We start from the raw sequence: 18,986 nt of genomic DNA, 5'->3' as shown, positions 1-18,986 counted from the left end.
GATGTTGTAGCTCTGGTGCTGATTGGAAGATGTCTCCATTTTTGCATTCATTTAAACAACAGCCTTTACTTACACCTGATTATCTGTGCTATGAAGGCCCTGCCTTTAGATGCTCCTGGACTGTACGAAATAGAATGAGCTGCATTTCAAACTCTTACACTGTATCTGGTATCACGTGATGGTCACATATGCACACATGCTTACTGTACATAGACAAGTGCGGATACCACTCAGACGCGTCTTCACATTCACCAAATTGCCAAGTTATGTAATGATCTATGCTGATTTTCTTTTCTTGACATCAGGGCAATTTGATGATGTGTTAGAATGAATCAGCATGAGAAGACCTGCTGACTCATCTATAACTTTCTCCCCAAATATCATCTTATTTTTCATTCCTATTTCCCTTTGACAATCAGTATTAACAAAATGCCACGTCTTTCCTCACAAGACCAGACACAGACTAACCTTCTAACCCAAAAACAAAACAAAACAACAACCCAGCCCATCACCCCCTCCACCCCCCATCTCCTCTGTTAACCGATAACCTCATATAAAACACCCACTCAGCTTCATTCTTAATTACACGCCATGTTCGTTATCCTTTGCACACCCTTGATTAATCTACAATTTAAATTGCTTTCATGCTTTTTGAGGAAGTGTCTTACCTAATTTTCTGTTTCAGTTTGCATTTATGCATGTGTTTAGTCATCTTAGTCATCCAGATTGTAATAATAATAATAATAATAATAATAAAATAATAATTGTAATTCACTGGGCTTCCTTTTGGCATCATAGAAAACTAAAGAAATATAGTCTGATGGGAGGGAACACACCTATAAACCCAGTTCAGGGAATGAGAGGGCTCAGTCTTTCTCAGTTCTTTGTACCCCAAAACCTGACAGAAGTTTGATAAAATGTACACTGCTGTAAATTGTCTGTAACTTTAAACTCAAAATATGTTTTACCTCCAAAATGTACTCAGCTGGTGTACTTAAGCATTTATTTATCATAAACCTGTTGTGTTCTCGCAGTAAACTGTAGTTCACTGTAATACAGAAACCGTGAACAGAAAACCCTCCGTTCTGCTGCATGTTTAGCTCCGCAGTAAATTTACACTGTTAGTTGTTAGCTCTCACACCACAGGATTCTTGCTGTTCACGACTGCTAACAGCTAAGACCCTGTCCTCCTGTCAGTTTCAGTGCACATTAGCAGTAGTTGGTTTAACCAGAACAACTTAAACTGTGATTGAAGGGATTTACCTGAAATAGTCTGCTCATCTGAACTGATTTTCTGTCAGACAGGACAAAAGCTAGACCATGCAAAACCATGAATTCAAATATCATGGAAGCTAGTGACAAGGAGGTGACTCATTGATCAATTTACTGAAGTACTTGCTCTAGGAAGAGATCAGCCTTTTCTTCAAATAGGCAGAACCTTTTCTTGTAGGGAGCTTCCGTTAAAGCAGCCTTCTTTTAGTAAGTGTGTGGTGAGGGATGAGGACAGCCACTCATTTGTAATCATGCCAAAATGCGTGAATGTATAAAAATCAGAGAGCTTCGGACAAGCGGGAGAATGAAGACCAGACCAGAGCACAGGCAAATAAGATGAAGAGAGGAGCAAGGCAGATGAAGAAACTGAGAAGGAAGGTGAGAGGGGAAGAGCAGAGGATGATGATTCACAGTTAAATATAGACTAGAGAATTTGGAGAAGGCCCCTTAATGTTTTCTTTTTCTTTTTTTTTTTTGTCCTTCTGGTGTGTCAACAAGTGTCAGTGGATGCAGTTATCAGAGCTTGAAGTTGTCTTTCTGTCACTCACACACTCACAGTCAGATGGATGAGCTAAAGTGGATCTGAGGATGCCAACCACAGCTCATTTACTTTGATTTCTTTGTCTTGTTGCTCTTGATGTGTCTCTTTCTTTCTCACCCACACATATATTTGATACACTATATGGACAACAGTATTGGGCCACCTGAACATTACAACAAGGACTTTGTGTGTTTCTGTGGAACTTTTTGCAGTCTCCGTTCCAGTTCATCCTAAATTTGGTTGATGGGGATGAAGTCAGGGCTCAGTTCAGGCCGGTCAACTTCTTCCACACCAGGTTCATCCAACCATGTCTTTATGGACTTTGCTTTGTGCACTGAGGCACAGTCATGCTGGAACAGAAAAGGACCTTCCCCAAACTGTTGCCACACAGTTGGCATAGTAGTAGTAGTCCAAAATGATATGGTAAGCTTTAAGATTTGAAAGGGGCTGAGCCCAACCCCTGAAAAACAGCCCCATACCACACCTGAATTCAATAATAAAGAGTTGTGTCCCAATACTTTTGTACATATAGTATATTTCAAACAACTTGAGGTATTCACTTTAATAGATAGGATAGAAAAGCCAGGCTTGTGGCTTCATGCCGTGTCTCACATCACCATCCAGATGCCTCTCAGTCTCACAGCTTTGTCCAATTAAGAGTTTCTGTGTGGCCTGAAAGGGTCTTGGGGTGTGAAGTCAGCAGATTGCTGTTTAGTGGAGGTGCAGTGTGTATTATTGGGATGGGGATAGGGCATCAATCTCTATCAGCACTCCCACAGGATAAATCCACCCACATGCTGACAGGAACCACACACACATTGTGTACAAACACACACTATATTAACTGAGCTCAACATGGTTCCCATTCAAGTGCATTTCCCCAGTTTAAAAGAAACACTTTAAAGGTAGAAGTGTGCAATTATTTTACTGTTTTAAAAACAAAAAATTACCATGCGATAATTATTGTCTGGTAGGCGCTAATAAATGAATTACTTTAATGATAATTACCTCTCTGTGGTAGCTTAATTCCTGTCTGTACTGAATGAATTACATTTTTGCTGACATTTTTGTACCAACATGCTAAGAGCTGCGGTGGAAACAATCTTGACATTTTTGGAGCTTTATGGTTTCATAAAAAAAGAAAAGAAAAGTCCCTAGCAGAGTTGAATCTAATCCAAAAATCAAACAGTGTCCTTTCTAAATCATATTTAAGCAGTGCATTCCTCTAAAATGTCCACGTTTGGCTCATTTACTCACCTCTGTGACAAAAAGATGCAAGAACAGCATTCTTTGTCAAATGTGGCTGACCTTGCTCTCAAGACTCTGCTGTGCACTAGGAATTTCAGCCTTGCATGACATTTGGGTAATTGCAAGAGTGCCTTCAATATGAAATCATCATCAGTCACCAATCAGACAATGAATTTGTCAAAATTTGATGGTATTAGCATTGACCATTCTGTGTATGTAAAATTTTGATATAGATAAATCAAAACTGGGATCAAAACTTTTAATCTCCTCTTTTAAATTTAAATTACTCTACTGAAGACTAAGACTAAACTTCAGTCCACTATTTCAACCCAAAGTGAAAACGTGTGCATTTTCTTATTCTTTTTTTTATCTTTTCGAGATGTTTTCAGTCCTTGATGTTGGGATAAAATGAGGAAATATTAATGCTGAACGTTGAGGCACTGAATTGTCTGATTATATGCATTTAATGTGTTTTACAGAGACTCGGGAGGATCGCACAAAGAGACTGTTCAGACACTACACTGTGGGATCCTACGACAACTTCACCTCATACAGGTATAGCCTCTTTCTTTTAGCTATCATGCTAGCGCGGTGTGCAGGCCATGTGTGATAGTGTACAAGTTACTACACACACAGCTTATTGGACATATCACAGACTCCTTCCTTACCTGAAATGGGGATAATAAGTTCCATGTGAGAAATTGCGGGAAAGCTGTGGAGCTGCTGCCATCTAAAGGCATAAGGCTGTCAGTGCACTCAGTTGTAAAATGCACATGACTAACTTTGCATAGCAGCTTGTTTTGTCTGTTTGTGTGGGTGTTTGTGCACTGTACACTGTACACACACGTGCATAGCATATACAAATGCATGTGTGTGAGTGGTTTTGTGCTTCATATATTTATGACAATTCTGCCAGGATGTTGTTATTCAATCTGTTAAATATTTTATTTCACAAATAATATTTCCATTTTGACTCTCAGTCTCCACAATTTTTGTTTTCTTTTGCTGTCCTTGTCTCAAGATGACTTCAATTTTGACGAAAGTGGAAGTGCTTCCTCCTTTCAAAGTCAGATTTATTAGCTGAGAGTGAAGTAGCAGGTTGTTTATGATGTGGGTTTAGTGCCACAGTTCGTCAGCTTGAGAAGCAGTGCTGGTCTAAAGAAGCATTGTTCCCGTCCTCTCTCTAAGCCTTTTACAAAATGTCCAGTTCCTGCATTCTGTTATTTAGTTGTATTAAATGTCACTTCTATTTTCAGCTACAGGTTTATAGAATTAGTATCACGTTAGTCTTTGTTAGTCTACATACATGAGGTATTCTGATTCAAATGTAGTTTAGTTGAATGAAATACCAGTTGCATATGGCAGCAAAAAAGCCAGGTAGAACATAAACATATGGAGTCACCTTGTACATTTTTCTTAAAATGTGTTTATTTTGAGGAAACATTTGCCATTTAAAATTACAAGTCTTAAATCAGAGGTCTTTTTTTTTAACTTGGTTATGTAGGGAGATAGAGATTCAGTAAAGGGATAGAGATCATATTGTATTAATGCAACATTTTGAGGCATACAGTAGAGGTGAAAGCATAGTGGATAAAAGGGTTTGGACTAAAAGAGCATCTTAGTGATGCCTAACCAACACAGTGTTTTGTGCATAATAATTGGTGCAAAAGTGGATAGATAGCTCTTTATGAAACCAAACCTTTGACCTCCCTTCTGCAGAAAGGTTTGTTACGGGTCTCCTGACTCCAGCAGCAGGGGCTCTGTGTTCCCTTGGTAAGTCTGAACGAGTGAAGTGTGACTAAACTAATAGGGTCTGCAGCCACCTACTGAGTTGCAACCAACCTGAACACTAGCCCTCCACTTCTGCCTCGACTGTGAGGTAGGATGACTAATAATGCTGAAAATCACAATTATGGCTCTTGGGTTTTTGTTGAGGTGTTCAGGCTGCAAATTAGCAACAGGCCCCTCAGTCAAAGTGTGGTGTGAAAAGACGGGAATATACAAGCTTGTGTACATCAAGTCTAAGCTAAAAAAATATTGTGTTAAAATCATCTACACTTAAGATGTAGCACTTCTTTTATTTTATTTTACATTTAAAAATGTTGTTTTGCAGTTGTGTATGAGACTTGTTTCAATTTTTTTAGTTTATCCCCTCCCTTCATGTACACCATTGTAAGTTTAGATTGAAACCATGTCTGTAACATTCCCAGTTTGAATGAGAGGAATAGGTGGTCTGGATATTGTTTGCACACACATCCAACCATCATGTTGATACTTGCTTTGCTGCTAAAAACTTACCCAGCCTTACTAACTCCGCTTTGGTCTTGGCTCGCATATGCATCACATTTAAGTTTGAGCAGAGCAGCACAGGTTAACACCGTCTGAAAGCTTCCACCCCTCAGCACTCAGGAAAATCAGGCAGTGATGAACCGCTCTCTTAGTTTTGCCTCCCATTCCCTCTTTCATTAGTCAGTGGATAATATTGCATCTGAGTCATCCCTGTCAGTTTCTATAACAAAAACCCTCCACAGCCTCTTGAGTTGCAGTCTCATCTGAGGGATCAGACAGAGGATTGATTCACTCCTAGGTTTTATCCCGAAGATACTCCAGTCACGAGTAGTCTTTCTCTCCCACACTCTCTCTCTGTCTCTGTGTGTCTCTCTCGTAACCCTAGGGAATCCTAAGCTGTGGATGCTTGTTTGGCTTTTATCTTGATGGGTTAACAGGAAATACAGTACAGTGCAGGGGTGTGTGTGTGCGCGTGCGCGGCAAGTTTGCCTCCATCTCCGCCCACTCAACACCACCCCCCCACCCCCCACCCCTCGCTGACCCTTTTTACTCTCCTGCCCTCCCTCTCTTTCACATAGTGTGTGTGTGTGTGTGTTAGGATGGTGTTGGATTCATACCTGCTCTCCCTCTGCTCTCTCCTTCACAGTGACTATATCATAGAGGAGAAAAATGCTGTTTTACAGAAGAAAGAAAATGAAGGGTTTGGCTTTGTCCTGCGGGGAGCCAAAGGTGAGATACAACCACTCACACACACACGCACACAAAAATTTACGTTCACTACACACCTGTTTATAACGTATGAGAGGTTTGATGTGAGAAGTAGTTTGTTGATCTGAGTCATGGAGTACGACTCTGAGTCTGTGTTGCTGCTGTGTGAGTCAACAACACAAGCAGCTTTGGTCAACACTCAGCTTGTATACTCAGATGCACTCAGGCTTGTGTGTGTGTGTGTGTGTAGTCCCTTTGGTGGCGTCATCCTTGGCTGAGCTGTCGACTAGCTGTCCCATCTGTTCCCCGCACATGGCGTTCAGCTTTAGTAGAGACACACTCCTCTCTCCCCTCCTCTCTTATTTCTCTCATCTTTCCTGTCCCTGTCCTTGCTTCAGTTTCTCCTCGCTTTTCTCCAACTCCTTTGCCATCCTTTTTGCCTCCGATCCTCTCAAAATATTTTTTTTAATACCTTCTGCATTCTCAAATGAAATCTCCTCTCCACTCATCTCCGTCGCTTCAAATTCATTTTACTCGTGCACGTGCCAGCTCTCCCTGTACAGGCTGGTTACCATGGCAACCCCTCTCAGGCACCTTGCCGGGAGTCTGAATGTGCTTTACTGCTCCATCACTCACTACCACAGATCTTGGCCCACCCCTCTCTCTTTTACTCACTTTGTCTTTTGCCCCCCAATGCCCTTAAAGTCATACACACACACACACACACACACACGCTGCAGTTCACTGAGTGGTTCTTTGAGAAGTGTCATGTGTCATGATTTAACTGGATTCTTTCCAATATTAAATGAAGTTTGTATGGAGCGCACTCACTTAAGAAAGCGTACATGCTCTTTCTCTCTCTCTCTCTCTCTCTCTCTCTCTCTCTCTCTCTCTCTGTGTGTGTGTGTGTGTAAGTGTGTGTTCCTTATTTATTAATTAAATTAAACCTTTTAGTTTCACTAAAAGAGAAATTTTGAAAAATGTATCAATGCCTACAAGGAAATTAAAATAGAGTATATTTAAAAGAGGCCAACATTTTTTGCCACATTTTCTGTTTGAGATGCTGAATTTCTTGGGCATAGATTTCACTTAGCTATTTTGGGCGGGTTTTCCCTGTGTGTGTCTTCTTAGCTGAGACACCCATTGAGGAGTTTACCCCCACCCCAGCATTCCCTGCTCTTCAGTACCTGGAGTCTGTGGACGTGGAGGGAGTGGCCTGGAGGGCTGGTCTGAGGACAGGAGATTTCCTCATTGAGGTAATTAAAGAGAGCATTTCACTTGCTTCTTCTTCATCCGTATCTGTCTCATTACTGAACACACTGTTGATGGACAACTAACAGTCACAGGATTCTGTACAGTCTTGGTGCTTTAGCAGATAAGACACATTTTTCCTTTCCCTGTGAAGGGGGTCATTAGAAATTTGTAAATATTCACAATATATGAAGGTATCTCTGAATATACCTTCATATATTAGATATGAAGGTATATTAAGAGAAATTTTTGAATGTGATGCTGCTAAAGAGAGACGTGACATGACATGAATCGACATGAATATTCCATTCTGTTTGGCCAGAATTTGAATAATTTGGTACTCTGTTGTCAGCAGCATAGTGAACAACTCAAGGTTACACTTCGACATGTCTCTTCTGTCTTTGTATGTGTTTTCTCTCAGGTCAACGGGGTGAATGTGGTGAAAGTGGGCCATAAGCAGGTGGTGTCCTTGATCCGGCAAGGGGGCAACAGGCTGCTGATGAAGGTGGTGTCAGTCACACGCAAACCTGAATCTGAGGAGGTCGTTCGCAAGAAAGGTAAAGACCACTTGGATGGGGTGAGCTCCTCTGTGCCATCCCTTCATTAAAAGTATACTGTGTTAACATGGCACATGTACTTTCTCACAGATTGCTAATGAATTTTGGAACTGTATGTAATGTAAGTTGGATTTATGTACAGAAGACTGGAGAAGATGTGTGTGTTTCCATTGTCAAGGTGATTTCTACCATGTTTCCCTGCTGTAGATTCATGTGGTTTCCATGTCAACCACAGCTCGCCATTACTCAGCTCCCACACAGTCCTGGCACTATGACCTCAGGACTGTGTGTGTGGGTGTGTGTGTTTGTGTGTGTGTGTGTACCTCCTTTGACATTATTGAGATGCAGAGACAGTGATAAATGGGTTTGACCTAGTTTTATTGGAAGAGAACTGTCTAAATCCTGCTACTCTGGGCCTGATGGTCTCTTACCTCCCTTTCTCTTTTCTCTTTCTTTCTCTCTTTCCCTCACACCACTGTTTTTATATCTGTTCTTCATTAGTAATTTAAAGTTTAATCTTCATTTGATGTGACTAGTGGTAGCATCTACAATTTAGCAAAAAAAAAAAAATAACACTTAACGTAGAACTGAAGGTCAACATAGAACCTTTTTGGACCAAGAAATAGTCTGCCACATAAGCCCCTGTAAGAAAGGAGAATTCTCACTTTGATGCTTAGGTTTTTGCACTGATTAAACAAAGTAAAATGTGTTAATGAGCTTTTGAGGTGCTGTTAGATAGATTTTGTTATCTCAGAGTCAGGTGAGCTGTATCCCTCTGCCTTTATGCTAAGCTAAATGGCTGCAGACTGTCGCCTCATATTTAATCGACAGATATGAAAGTGGCACTGATGTCTCCTCTAAATGTCAAGAAAGTGAATAAGATCCTTTCCCAAAATGTCAACCTATACCTTTAACCTCATACTTTTCCTTGACCTGGTTTGAGTATTTTAAAACTTTTGTGCAATGTAGCACCATTGTGGTAGATGCATGATAAATACGTAGGCATAATTTTTATTTTTGAGTGCCTTGACCTTAGTTATTTTCTTGTCCCCTCCATTAAAGTTTGTTTTTCACTGCTTGTGTCCAAGCTGCTGAGACCACAGATATTCGGTAGGTGGTTGAAGGTTTGCGATAGACTGAAAAGACACCAGTTGTGAATTGAAGGAAAGATGGGTGGACAGTCCAAACAGCTCTAGACAAGATGGGATGTGTTCAGTGAGGAGAATAAGATTCTATACTCCAGTTTTAAGCTTCTCCTAAATGTCTTGTCTCCCTCTCCTGTCGCACTGCTCCTCCAGGGGGACTTGCTCTGCGTCTTGTGCCGCAGCTTTCACAAATGCACAGATGCATGCTCACAAACACACTCAAACACAGAGATTTGCAAGCCAACAGACATCCAAAACACACGTTCTCTGCACCATGCAGGGCCTCACTACTGCCACCGTTGCCATGGTGACTACACTGCATGTTTGAATTAAGCATTACATTACAGCAAAAGCATCTCTCTCTCTCTGTCTCTCTCTCTCTCTCTCTCTGACTCTGTCTCTGTTCCTCTCTCTTTTCCATCCTCCTCCATCTCTTCTTCTCCCTGCTACTGTACCAGAATGTGCAGACTGGTGAGGAACTGAAGATGTTTGATATGGACTGTACCCAGGATGGCGTATGTACACTAGATCTGCGACCGCTAATGACAGCAGGATGGTTAGGCTCTAGTAAGGCACTAGGGCATCTGTGGGATTTAGAGATCTATGGCTCTACAGTGGTGCATTGAGCATTAACTGGTCGATCTCAGAAAGACTGATCCAGTTGTATTGCGGGGTATTGTTAGAAAACTTGAATGTGTTATAGCATGTAGGGACTGCTGATGTGCATGGCTTTGTGATCTTTCTTCGACTGCATTGAATTTTGTTGTTACTGCAGACTTAACATAACTTGAATACATAACCACATTATTTTTGATTTGGTTAATTACAGTGTTTATTGTAACCTGACTGAGACTTGTAACTCTATAGTTTGCATTTGAAGCTAACGTTTGCTTTGAGTGGGATGATACCAGCTCAGTTGTCTTGTGTGTATAGTAGGATTGGGAGGCTCCCATGGGCTTTGGGGTATAAAGTGTGCAGCGCATCATATTCCTTAGCTGTTGAATTTACTGTCATCTCTTCGTCTGTCAGCCCACATGTCATTATGTGCTCCCTTAGGGAGTTTTGTCTGTGTATCTGCATGTGGTCCCGCATGTGGGAGGATACGCATGTGTATGTAAGCCAATGTGTCTGTGCATTTCTGTCTGATGAACACCTGCTAAATTCCAGACAGACAGCATATTAAAAGGAAAATGGAGGACTTTCTCCCTCTCTTTGTCATGCTCATTATACTCATTCTGTCTATTGTGGTAGACAAATTCTGTTGGTCGGTGTGTAATGGGAAGATTCAGAGAGGTAGAGATGATACAGAGAGGGCTGAGCTATACTGGGCTCCTCAGCAGAGAGCAAGTCTTGCAGCACGAAGACTAAAAAATTGAAGGTTTTGGAGACAAACTGACAAATACACAAGGCATTGGACCAACAGAGAATAAAACATGAAGAAGTTGAGCTCCAACCGTAGCCTGAACAAGGTCCTGACTAAGTGTGAGGCGTCCGCTTCATCTGAATTTGACCAAATCAAAGCCGTGAAGACGGGATGGACTGGGCGTCTGGGGGATGCCAGGAAGGCTTTGAGCCGCAAAGCCAAAGGATTTTCAGCCCCCTCAACTTCATCCTCAACACCATGCCTTTTCTCCACAGCTCCACCGCCACCCAAAAGAGCTCCCAGTACCACCCTCACACTGCGCTCTAAGTCCATGACCGCAGAGCTGGAAGAACTGGGTGAGTGCCAGAGAGCTGGCATGCAAACTACAAACTCTTTTCCCTTTCCTGTCGCATTTCTGCTTTCCCCTTTTCAATCAAACTTGGTGTGTTTGGTAACTTTTAGAGTAGTCACTTCTGTTGGCTTGTTCTTGTCATTTTCCCTCCTCTGCTGACACAATCTTTTTCCCACCAAGCTTCTGCTCGGAGGAGAAGAGGAGGTGAGTCTGAGGCAAGAAACTGACACCTCCCTGAATGTCATTAAGATAAATTAACACTGCTTTATCAATTTAAGCATTTTGGATTTAGATCAGAGGAGCAGAACACTTGAAATATTTGGACTCTGTTTTTGCACTTTTTGTCTCCCTGTCTCTTTCAACCTTTAATGTTCTCATCAAGGAAACACAGTGAACACACATGAAAAATGAAAATGAAATACATGAAAACATAGCCTCACATTGTAGATTATAGCTACATTTTGGAGATGCCTTTTTAATCACAGTTTGTATTCTCTTTCGTGTTTGCAATGCATTGAAATCATGGCAAGATGTTTGCCTCATCTTATGTCTCAGTATTTAGTTCTGGCTCATTTTCTTCTCAACAGAGAGACTAGATGAGATGTTGGCATCCCAGGAGTCTATATTGCGCTCTCAGCCCTCGGAGGCAGATTATAGAGCAGCCACAGTCAAACAACGCCCCACCAGCAGGAGAATAACACCAGCAGAGATCAGCGTGAGTGCACCCTCCACACCGCACCCTGGCAGGCAGCATACTATGCTGCCATATAGTCAAACTCAGCCTGACATGCAGATACTCAAAAGCACCTGGGCTACACGGCATTACACAACAACGCACACATATATGCATGCACTACAGTGAAGGGGGCAGTTTTCTCAGGGTTTTTTGCTGAAGTTTTGGAGGCATTAAACGTTTTTGGTTTTCTTGTGCTGCAGTCACTGTTTGAGAGACAAGGGATGACTCTACATGGGGGTCTTCACCCGGGCGTTGAGAGAGGTCACATACCACTACCAAAGGGGATGTCCAGGACCAAGTCTTTTGGTAAAACAATCACCCATCCTGTACATATTCAAATCAGGTGAATGACAGTATGCTTATAGGTAATATATTGACATGTAGAGAGTATAAGATAAGGAAACGTCATTCTTTGTTCATAAATTGCATCACTACACTCACAAAGGATAGCATCAAAACAGCTGAGAAATCCTGAGGCTGAAGCTCATCAAACAAATTTAAAGATCCTGTTGACCAGAAATTATTTCCCCTTTATGTCTCCAAGCAAACTCATGAAATGACAGCTGTATTAATTGTTATATAAGCCAAGACTTTTCATGTTAGATATCACCTGATAAATTATTAACTGTTTGAGGTAACAGATCTACAGTTGGGTGTAGATTTCATGTGTAGTTCATGTGCTTTTGCACCACTTTGCTTTCCCCACTCTCCACCACATCATCAAATTATTCAACATTTAAATTTTATGAAGAAAACAATTGTTGTGTCATGTAAAAACAACTTAATTGTAATGTAAGAACTTTCAATCAATTAAGCTTCTGTTAAGGATTTCTATTTTAAATAATCATTAAACAAATTAATCAGCTGAACATCAGATGAACATATCATATCCTGCCATTATCTGCTCTTTTCATTACAGTGACAGGTTTGACTACAATAATAATTAATTATAATAATTAATTAATATGATTAACAATCTGTGACCCACAGACAATATCATTCAACTACTTCACCACTTAAATGATAAATTGTGCATTATTAACAACATATTTTCACAAGGTTGACAGGTCTGCATTAATTTAATAATTTCAACTCTGCACATCTAATCCAGCCTGTTTACCTTTGCAGAGGAGTTAAAATAAGTCTCCTTCTCCATAGTGAAAAGGGGAAATGAGAGAGTTCAAATCAAAAATGTTGCCCTCTCTTGAAAAGACATTACATGTTTATCAATCATGATCATTAATTACCCCCCCCCCCCTTGATTTTTGAGTAAAAGCAAATTCAGTTTTGTGATTGGGTCAAAATTTTCTCCTTTTGCTTTTTGGCAGACTACACATCAATGTCTCTTGCTGTTACTTACCTGCTACACAAAATGCATACAGGTTGGCCAGTTGGTGATACATAGCAGTCTATTTTTCATGAATCTGCCGAGTATAAAATGTTTCTTCATGAGCTTACTTCCCATCATCAGATGATCTGTGCTCTCCCCATGCTAATCAGGTGCCACTGAAGAGGATCGGCTGTCTGCCCTAGCAGGCGAGCACAGATTTCCCCGCAGTTCCTCTATGACAGACAGCCTCCGAGACCACTCACAGCCCCATCCGATCCCTCCACCTCCCCAAATGGCACCTCCTCCTCCTCCCTACTATCTAGATACCGGTCCTCCCCCAGCTTTCTGCCCCCCTCCTCCCCCATCTAGAGCCCACAGTCAGGGCCATGAGCCCGGAGGACGCTCCAGCTTCAAGCCTTCCTCCTTGGACCTGCCTTACGAGGCTGCTCAGCGACAGGCCACACATATTGAGAGACAGAAGAAAGCCCGGTCCATGATCATCCTGCAGGACTCTTCCCATCTACCTGTGGAACCTACAGAAATTCCCCGTCCTTCTGCTGCTACTCCACCTGAGCGAATCAAAAGAAAGGGTAGGGTTATAGACAACCCTTATGCTAATGTGGGGCAGTTTAGCATTGGACTATACACACCCACCAAGCCCCAGAGAAAGAAAAGTCCCCTGGTGAAACAGCTACAGGTAAGTTGCATGTTGGTGATGGATTTTTTTAAACTTTTCTTTTTTCTTTTTTCTTTTTTTTTTTTTTTTTTTTACAAAAGACTTCGAGTTTATTATTTTTTTTGTGTTGCTGCAGGTGGAAGATGCACAAGAAAAAGCTAGTTTAGCCTTAGCTGCTGCCCACTCCCGAGAGAGCTCACCCTCAGGACGACACCCACATACCCATGGGCACACACACACCAGCCGTGCAGACTATTACCAGCAGCAGCTGATGGCTGAGCGAGAGCATATGCGTGCCCAGGGAGATATGATGCTTCAGGGTAAAGGCCCCTTTGCCGCTGCAATTGCTGGAGCAGTGAAAGATCGTGAGCGTCGACTAGAGGAACGGAGGAAATCCACTGTCTTCCTTTCTGTTGGGACCATGGAGGGGGCATCTGCCACCAGTACGGATGCCCCTTCTCTGACTCAGTCTCACTCCATCGATGAACGGATGCTCACCCGAGAGTTGGGACAGCTTCCTCCCCCTGCCTTGGCCCTGACCCCCTCACCCAGTGGGACCACCTTTATCCATCCACTCACAGGAAAGCCCTTGGACCCCAACTCTCCACTGGCTCTTGCGCTGGCCGCAAGGGAGAGGGCGCTGACCTCCCAGAGCCAGTCCCCAACTGGCAGCCCAGAGCCTAGGACTAAACAGGATCGGGTAGGCCAGGGCGGAATATTTATTGACCCACAGACCAAAGAGTCTCCACATGGGGAAGGGACACCCACTGCTCCACCTTTTTCGCCTAAAAGTGCCAAGGCAGCAGGGCATGGAATTGGATCATCCCTAGCATCAATTTTAGTTCCCCAGCCCACCAAACCACAGTGGGTCACATCACCGGTATCATTCCGGCAGGAGATGGAGGCCAAAGTAGAGGAGAGAAAGGAGGAGAAGAGACTAGAGGATAAAAAGACTATGTTGATCAGTATTATGGATACGTCACAGCAGAAAACAGCAGGGCTAATCATGGTCCATGCCACCAGTAATGGCCAAGCTGTTGGGATGGGTGATGAAGTAGAACAGGCACCTGCTCCAAAGTCCATAGAGCCCAGTAAACCTCCAAGTCCACGAGCTAAATCCCCCAGCCCCACGGTCTCCCAGCCTCAGGCCCAGCCTCAAACTCAGCGTCCTGCCAGTCCAGCCCAAGAGAAGAGTCTGGCTCAGGGAAGCTCAGAGGAGGATGTGGATCCATACACAGTGACTCTGCCCCCTGCAATGTTGTCCTCCAGTGATGAGGAAACAAGAGAGGAGCTACGTAAGATTGGAGTTGTTCCACCACCAGATGAGTTTGCTAATGGGCTGCTCACACAGGCACAGGGGACACCAGTGTCCCCAACAAAACCTGCCTCCTCTCCCACCACCCCTACAACACCAACACCCCACACTCCCTCAACACCAACAACCCCAATTGTGACACCCACGCAGCCTCAGCCTCCCCAGCCCCCGCCACCACCCAGTGCAGCAGCTGTCTCAGGGAAACCCTCTGATCCTCTGGAGCCGCCACCAGTGGGAGAGTCTGGCTCTGCAGCTGACTCAGGTGTGGAGGAGGCTGACACGCGCAGCTCCAGCGAGAGAGAGCGAGACCACCATCTCGAGACCACCAGCACCGTCTCCACGGTTTCCAGCATGTCCACATTGTCCTCAGAAAGCGGCGAGCCTGCCGACACACACACCACACACACCTCCTATGCCGACGGGCAGACTTTTGTGCTCGACAAGCCGCCAGTGCCTCCTAAGCCCCGACTCAAGTCCCAGATAGGAGGCAGTAAAGGCCCTGTCACCTTCAGGGACCCTCTGCTGAAGCAGAGCTCAGACAGCGAGCTGCTATCACAGCAACAGGCTGCTGCCCTTGCTGCAGCTGCAGCTGGGGGTGCTGGGCTCCCCTCAGGGGGTTCAGCATCAGTGACTGGACTAGCCCCCACCAAGCCACGCTACCTCTTCCAGCGGAGGTCCAAGCTGTGGGGGGACCCAGTGGAGCCTCGTGGTCCAGGGGTGGGGCTAGGTATTGGGAGTTTGGGCAATCTTGGTGGGCTGGGACTGGGTCTGGGTGCAGATGAGGGAACAAAACCATCTGTTATGGGGGAGCTCAGTTCCCGACTGCAGCAGCTAAATAAAGACACAAGGTCACTGGGAGAGGAACCACTTGGAGCGTCACTTGACCCTGGCAGGAAGTCACCTGTGGCAGGTGCCAGGTAAGAGTAAAGCTAATAACATGTACTTCAAAACTGTATTAAAACAGAACAAATGGTTACAGTAAAGAGTTATTATTTCAAGTTTCATGTATTTATATATCTTTTACTCATATGAAATATCAGAGTTAACAAACTGAAGCAATTCTAGTGCTCAGCTTCAGAGAGAAGGGGCTTAAAATGATTAAAATAGCATAGGCCTGCTTGTCAGACAGTAAATGTAATTATTTCCGCTTGTTTAGCATAATTTTTTTATTACTTTTTATTTAAATAATTTTTATTTCTACAATGGATAATCCCTATTGGTTTTTACAAGAACAAACCCACTGGAAAGATTGTAAACACAGAGACTTTAACTTATTATTGAAAAGCAATAGTAGCCTTTGCAAGGATAGCTATTAAGACTATTTAACTTATTTTGTTTTAGCGTAATTTTAGTTTATTTACTAGTGCTCTTATTTATTAGTTAATTACTTTGTATTTTGTAGTCTATCTTGCACTGAATTACAAAGTGGTGGATGTGTGAAACACAATTTCATTTTTATGTGGTACATAAAAATGACAAATAAAGGAATCTGAATCTGAAAAAAATATTTTATATATAATTACTCAGGAAAAAGGGACACCTACTGACAGAGTCAAAGATAGTGCTTTTAAGTTTTATTTTTGTAAATTATGTTACAGGTTTTACTCATATTCAAAATATGCAAATGTTTCTATATTTAAGCCAGTCCACTCTGATGGTAAGAGATAATGAGATCAGAGGTCACCAGTGTTACTCGGCACAACTGCCATGACAATGTTAATGTGACACTATTGTTAATATGTGCTAATCTGTTTTATTGGTCATGCAGCATGTTACAACATCAGTGCAGAAAAGAGGCAGACAGACAGACTTGCTTCTCACACATGGACACCAGTTTATCTAAAGCACTGCTGTGTTTTTGTCTGTTATCTGTGGGTTTCTTTTTCACACCAAACTTGAAACTACAATGAAGTCCTTTATATTTCTGCAGATGTGAGGACACCGAAGAGAGTAAACCTTAAGGTTATAGCCCCTAGGGTAAACTTTTTTCTAAATATGCACATCTTTTCCTAATAATCCTCTCAACTAATCCCATTTAAAGAGAATAACCCTTTTGTACATTTTGTTTCATATATTTCCTTTTAAATATTATTTGATACCTTGTTTGCATCACCAGATTTCTTTGCAGAGAGTTCACAGCAGAGTAAAACTAATTTAAAAAAGAATGTAGTAGACCGCTATAGTAACATGTCTTCAAGAAAAATATAGGTTTTAGAGACACACAGTAGTACTACGATTGATCGGCTCTGGTTCTGGGTCTAAAGTGCTCCTTGTTTCCATAGTTACAGCTGGACTCCTTGGCCTCCTGTGTTGTCAAGTACATACAGTAGACCGTACTTGTCAGTTAGTTGGTGTTACACAGTTTGTGTGTGTCTGTGTACATCTGTGTGCGTGGGTGTGTGTGTGTTTCGGTGTAGCAGATCAGGTGTCTGTCTGCATCTGTTGGTGCAAACAAGGTAACTGGGCTTGGAGGCATGCAGTCGTTAAAGCCTCTCATCTCACACACACTCTCCCTGTCGGATTCAAATGTATGACCCTGCTAGTAGATACCCTTCCAGCTTTTCCTTGAGCTTTTCCCAACATCCTTGTTCAAATATTACATAATACATCCGTATATCCACAGCTCTTTGCATCCATCGCTGATATAAATTGATAAGACCAGAAACCATAGTTTCTGTCTTATCACCTGCCCCCATCCTTCAGTAATATCAGTGATAACCTCAAAGATTTCAGGATGTATTTTCAGATGTATTTGAACATGAATGAACTATAATGGTGTGTCACGTTAAAACCATTCCCTCCTGATCTTGGCATTAATAGCCATGTTAGTGATGAGAGAAAGTCCTGACATTCTGAGGTGCCATGTGGAGTAACTGTGACAGAAATGGTGGAATCTTCCCTTTTAATCTACTCAGGTATTGATTTAGAATTTGTCCTCAGGGGAACAATAACCTTCCTAAGCCCTGTTGTCCTTTTTTGTTGTCCATTGTAGTTTTACTCAGCCATGAAACTAACAATACTTAACTGGTTAATATGAATTTGGTGCCCAAGAGAGTTGTTCATGTACAGTAGTTTATCAGTGTGGATCTCAGGATGAAGCTTTCAAAAAGCTCAGGGGTTGTTTGGCACTCTTCAGATGTAGCTGATTTTTAAAGCCTCGCTCCACTCCTTTAGTCTCATCTCGTCCTCATTTCTGTTCATGTGAATGGGGTGGGCGTCTTTCATGTTCGCTGTACAAAAAGTGCTGATTAAGAGGAGCAAAAAGATATGAAGAGAATTTGTAAGATTAAGAAGATGTTGGAATTGACTCGAATCCACACAACTGAAACCAAAGTGCTTTCATCCAGCTGTCCAAAAAGAGGAAGTCTTTCTAGAGCTGATCAGCATAGGGCTGCTAGTTTTTCATGCAGACTAACGTTGGCCCTTGGCAGAATTTTGTAACCATGATTATTGTCCTCTGCATGGGAGTGACAGTGTAGTTTGGTGTCAACAGAAGTCTGCTGCTACTTCATGTTGTTGCCTCTGGACATCTTGGATGCAGGAATTGTGTAAGCATAAACTTTTCTGTATTGTAAAGCGTCATAAGCATGTTTTTGCAGTCCCATCCTCTTACCAGCAGTGCCGTTACAATAATCTGTTACCAGATAGTTTGGGTTAAAAAGCCCATTTATTCCTGCTGCTCCAGACGATGCTTTGTCTGGATGTCCAAAAATGAAATATTAAGTCACCATGTGACATTGAGCCAAAATCAGCCATCACTCATTGAGCTGTACCCTCAACAAAATCATACTACCTCGATGGACAAGGTGACCATGATATCAGCTGCAACATATGTTTGTAACAGTCACACCTGATTGGGCTAATCCCTTTCTTGAAATTATGCAATCAAAGTCTTCCCACCATATCCATCCTGACAGCTGATTGCCCTCAGCTGAGACAAAGATGATGATGCACACCATTATCTCTCTCTCTCTGTCTGCCTCTGCTCTTGTTTCTCCTCACATACTTGAGCATTTCTCATATAGTATAGGCATCCCAGCACCCTTAACTGTAATGTTACTCCATCACTTACCCACCATCCACTGTGTACCCCATTTTAAACCCCCTTCAAAAAGCACACATGCTGCTGTATTTTGTGTCTTTTGTATTCACTTCGTTCATATGCTGTGTATCATAGCTTTGGATGATTTAGAAACCTGTGGT

The 18,986-nt window shown here is 42.5% G+C and overlaps 1 protein-coding gene across 11 annotated transcripts in view; it reads left to right on the top strand.

The window, feature by feature from the left end:
* The window catches only part of shank3a (SH3 and multiple ankyrin repeat domains 3a), a 156,544-nt gene that overhangs the window by 132,712 nt on the left and 4,846 nt on the right, over positions 1–18,986 (top strand). For 7 of the 11 annotated variants that reach the window (XM_046395045.1, XM_046395041.1, XM_046395040.1 and 4 more), the window contains 10 exons: positions 3,541–3,616; positions 5,997–6,079; positions 7,190–7,314; positions 7,731–7,866; positions 10,650–10,730; positions 10,907–10,930; positions 11,314–11,441; positions 11,663–11,768; positions 12,963–13,489; positions 13,605–15,700. In XM_046395045.1, the coding sequence (XP_046251001.1) occupies positions 3,541–3,616; positions 5,997–6,079; positions 7,190–7,314; positions 7,731–7,866; positions 10,650–10,730; positions 10,907–10,930; positions 11,314–11,441; positions 11,663–11,768; positions 12,963–13,489; positions 13,605–15,700 (3,382 nt within the window). Of the gene's footprint in view, positions 1–3,540; positions 3,617–5,996; positions 6,080–7,189; positions 7,315–7,730; positions 7,867–10,649; positions 10,731–10,906; positions 10,931–11,313; positions 11,442–11,662; positions 11,769–12,962; positions 13,490–13,604; positions 15,701–16,713; positions 16,761–18,986 lie in introns of all 11 variants that reach the window. The other 4 variants (XR_006843901.1, XM_046395047.1, XM_046395043.1 and 1 more) reach the window with 2 other exon arrangements.

Source organism: Scatophagus argus, chromosome 7 (assembly GCF_020382885.2).
Source record: "Scatophagus argus isolate fScaArg1 chromosome 7, fScaArg1.pri, whole genome shotgun sequence".
Lineage (NCBI taxonomy): Eukaryota > Metazoa > Chordata > Actinopteri > Scatophagidae > Scatophagus > Scatophagus argus.
This window is presented reverse-complemented; position numbering and strand designations above follow the sequence as displayed.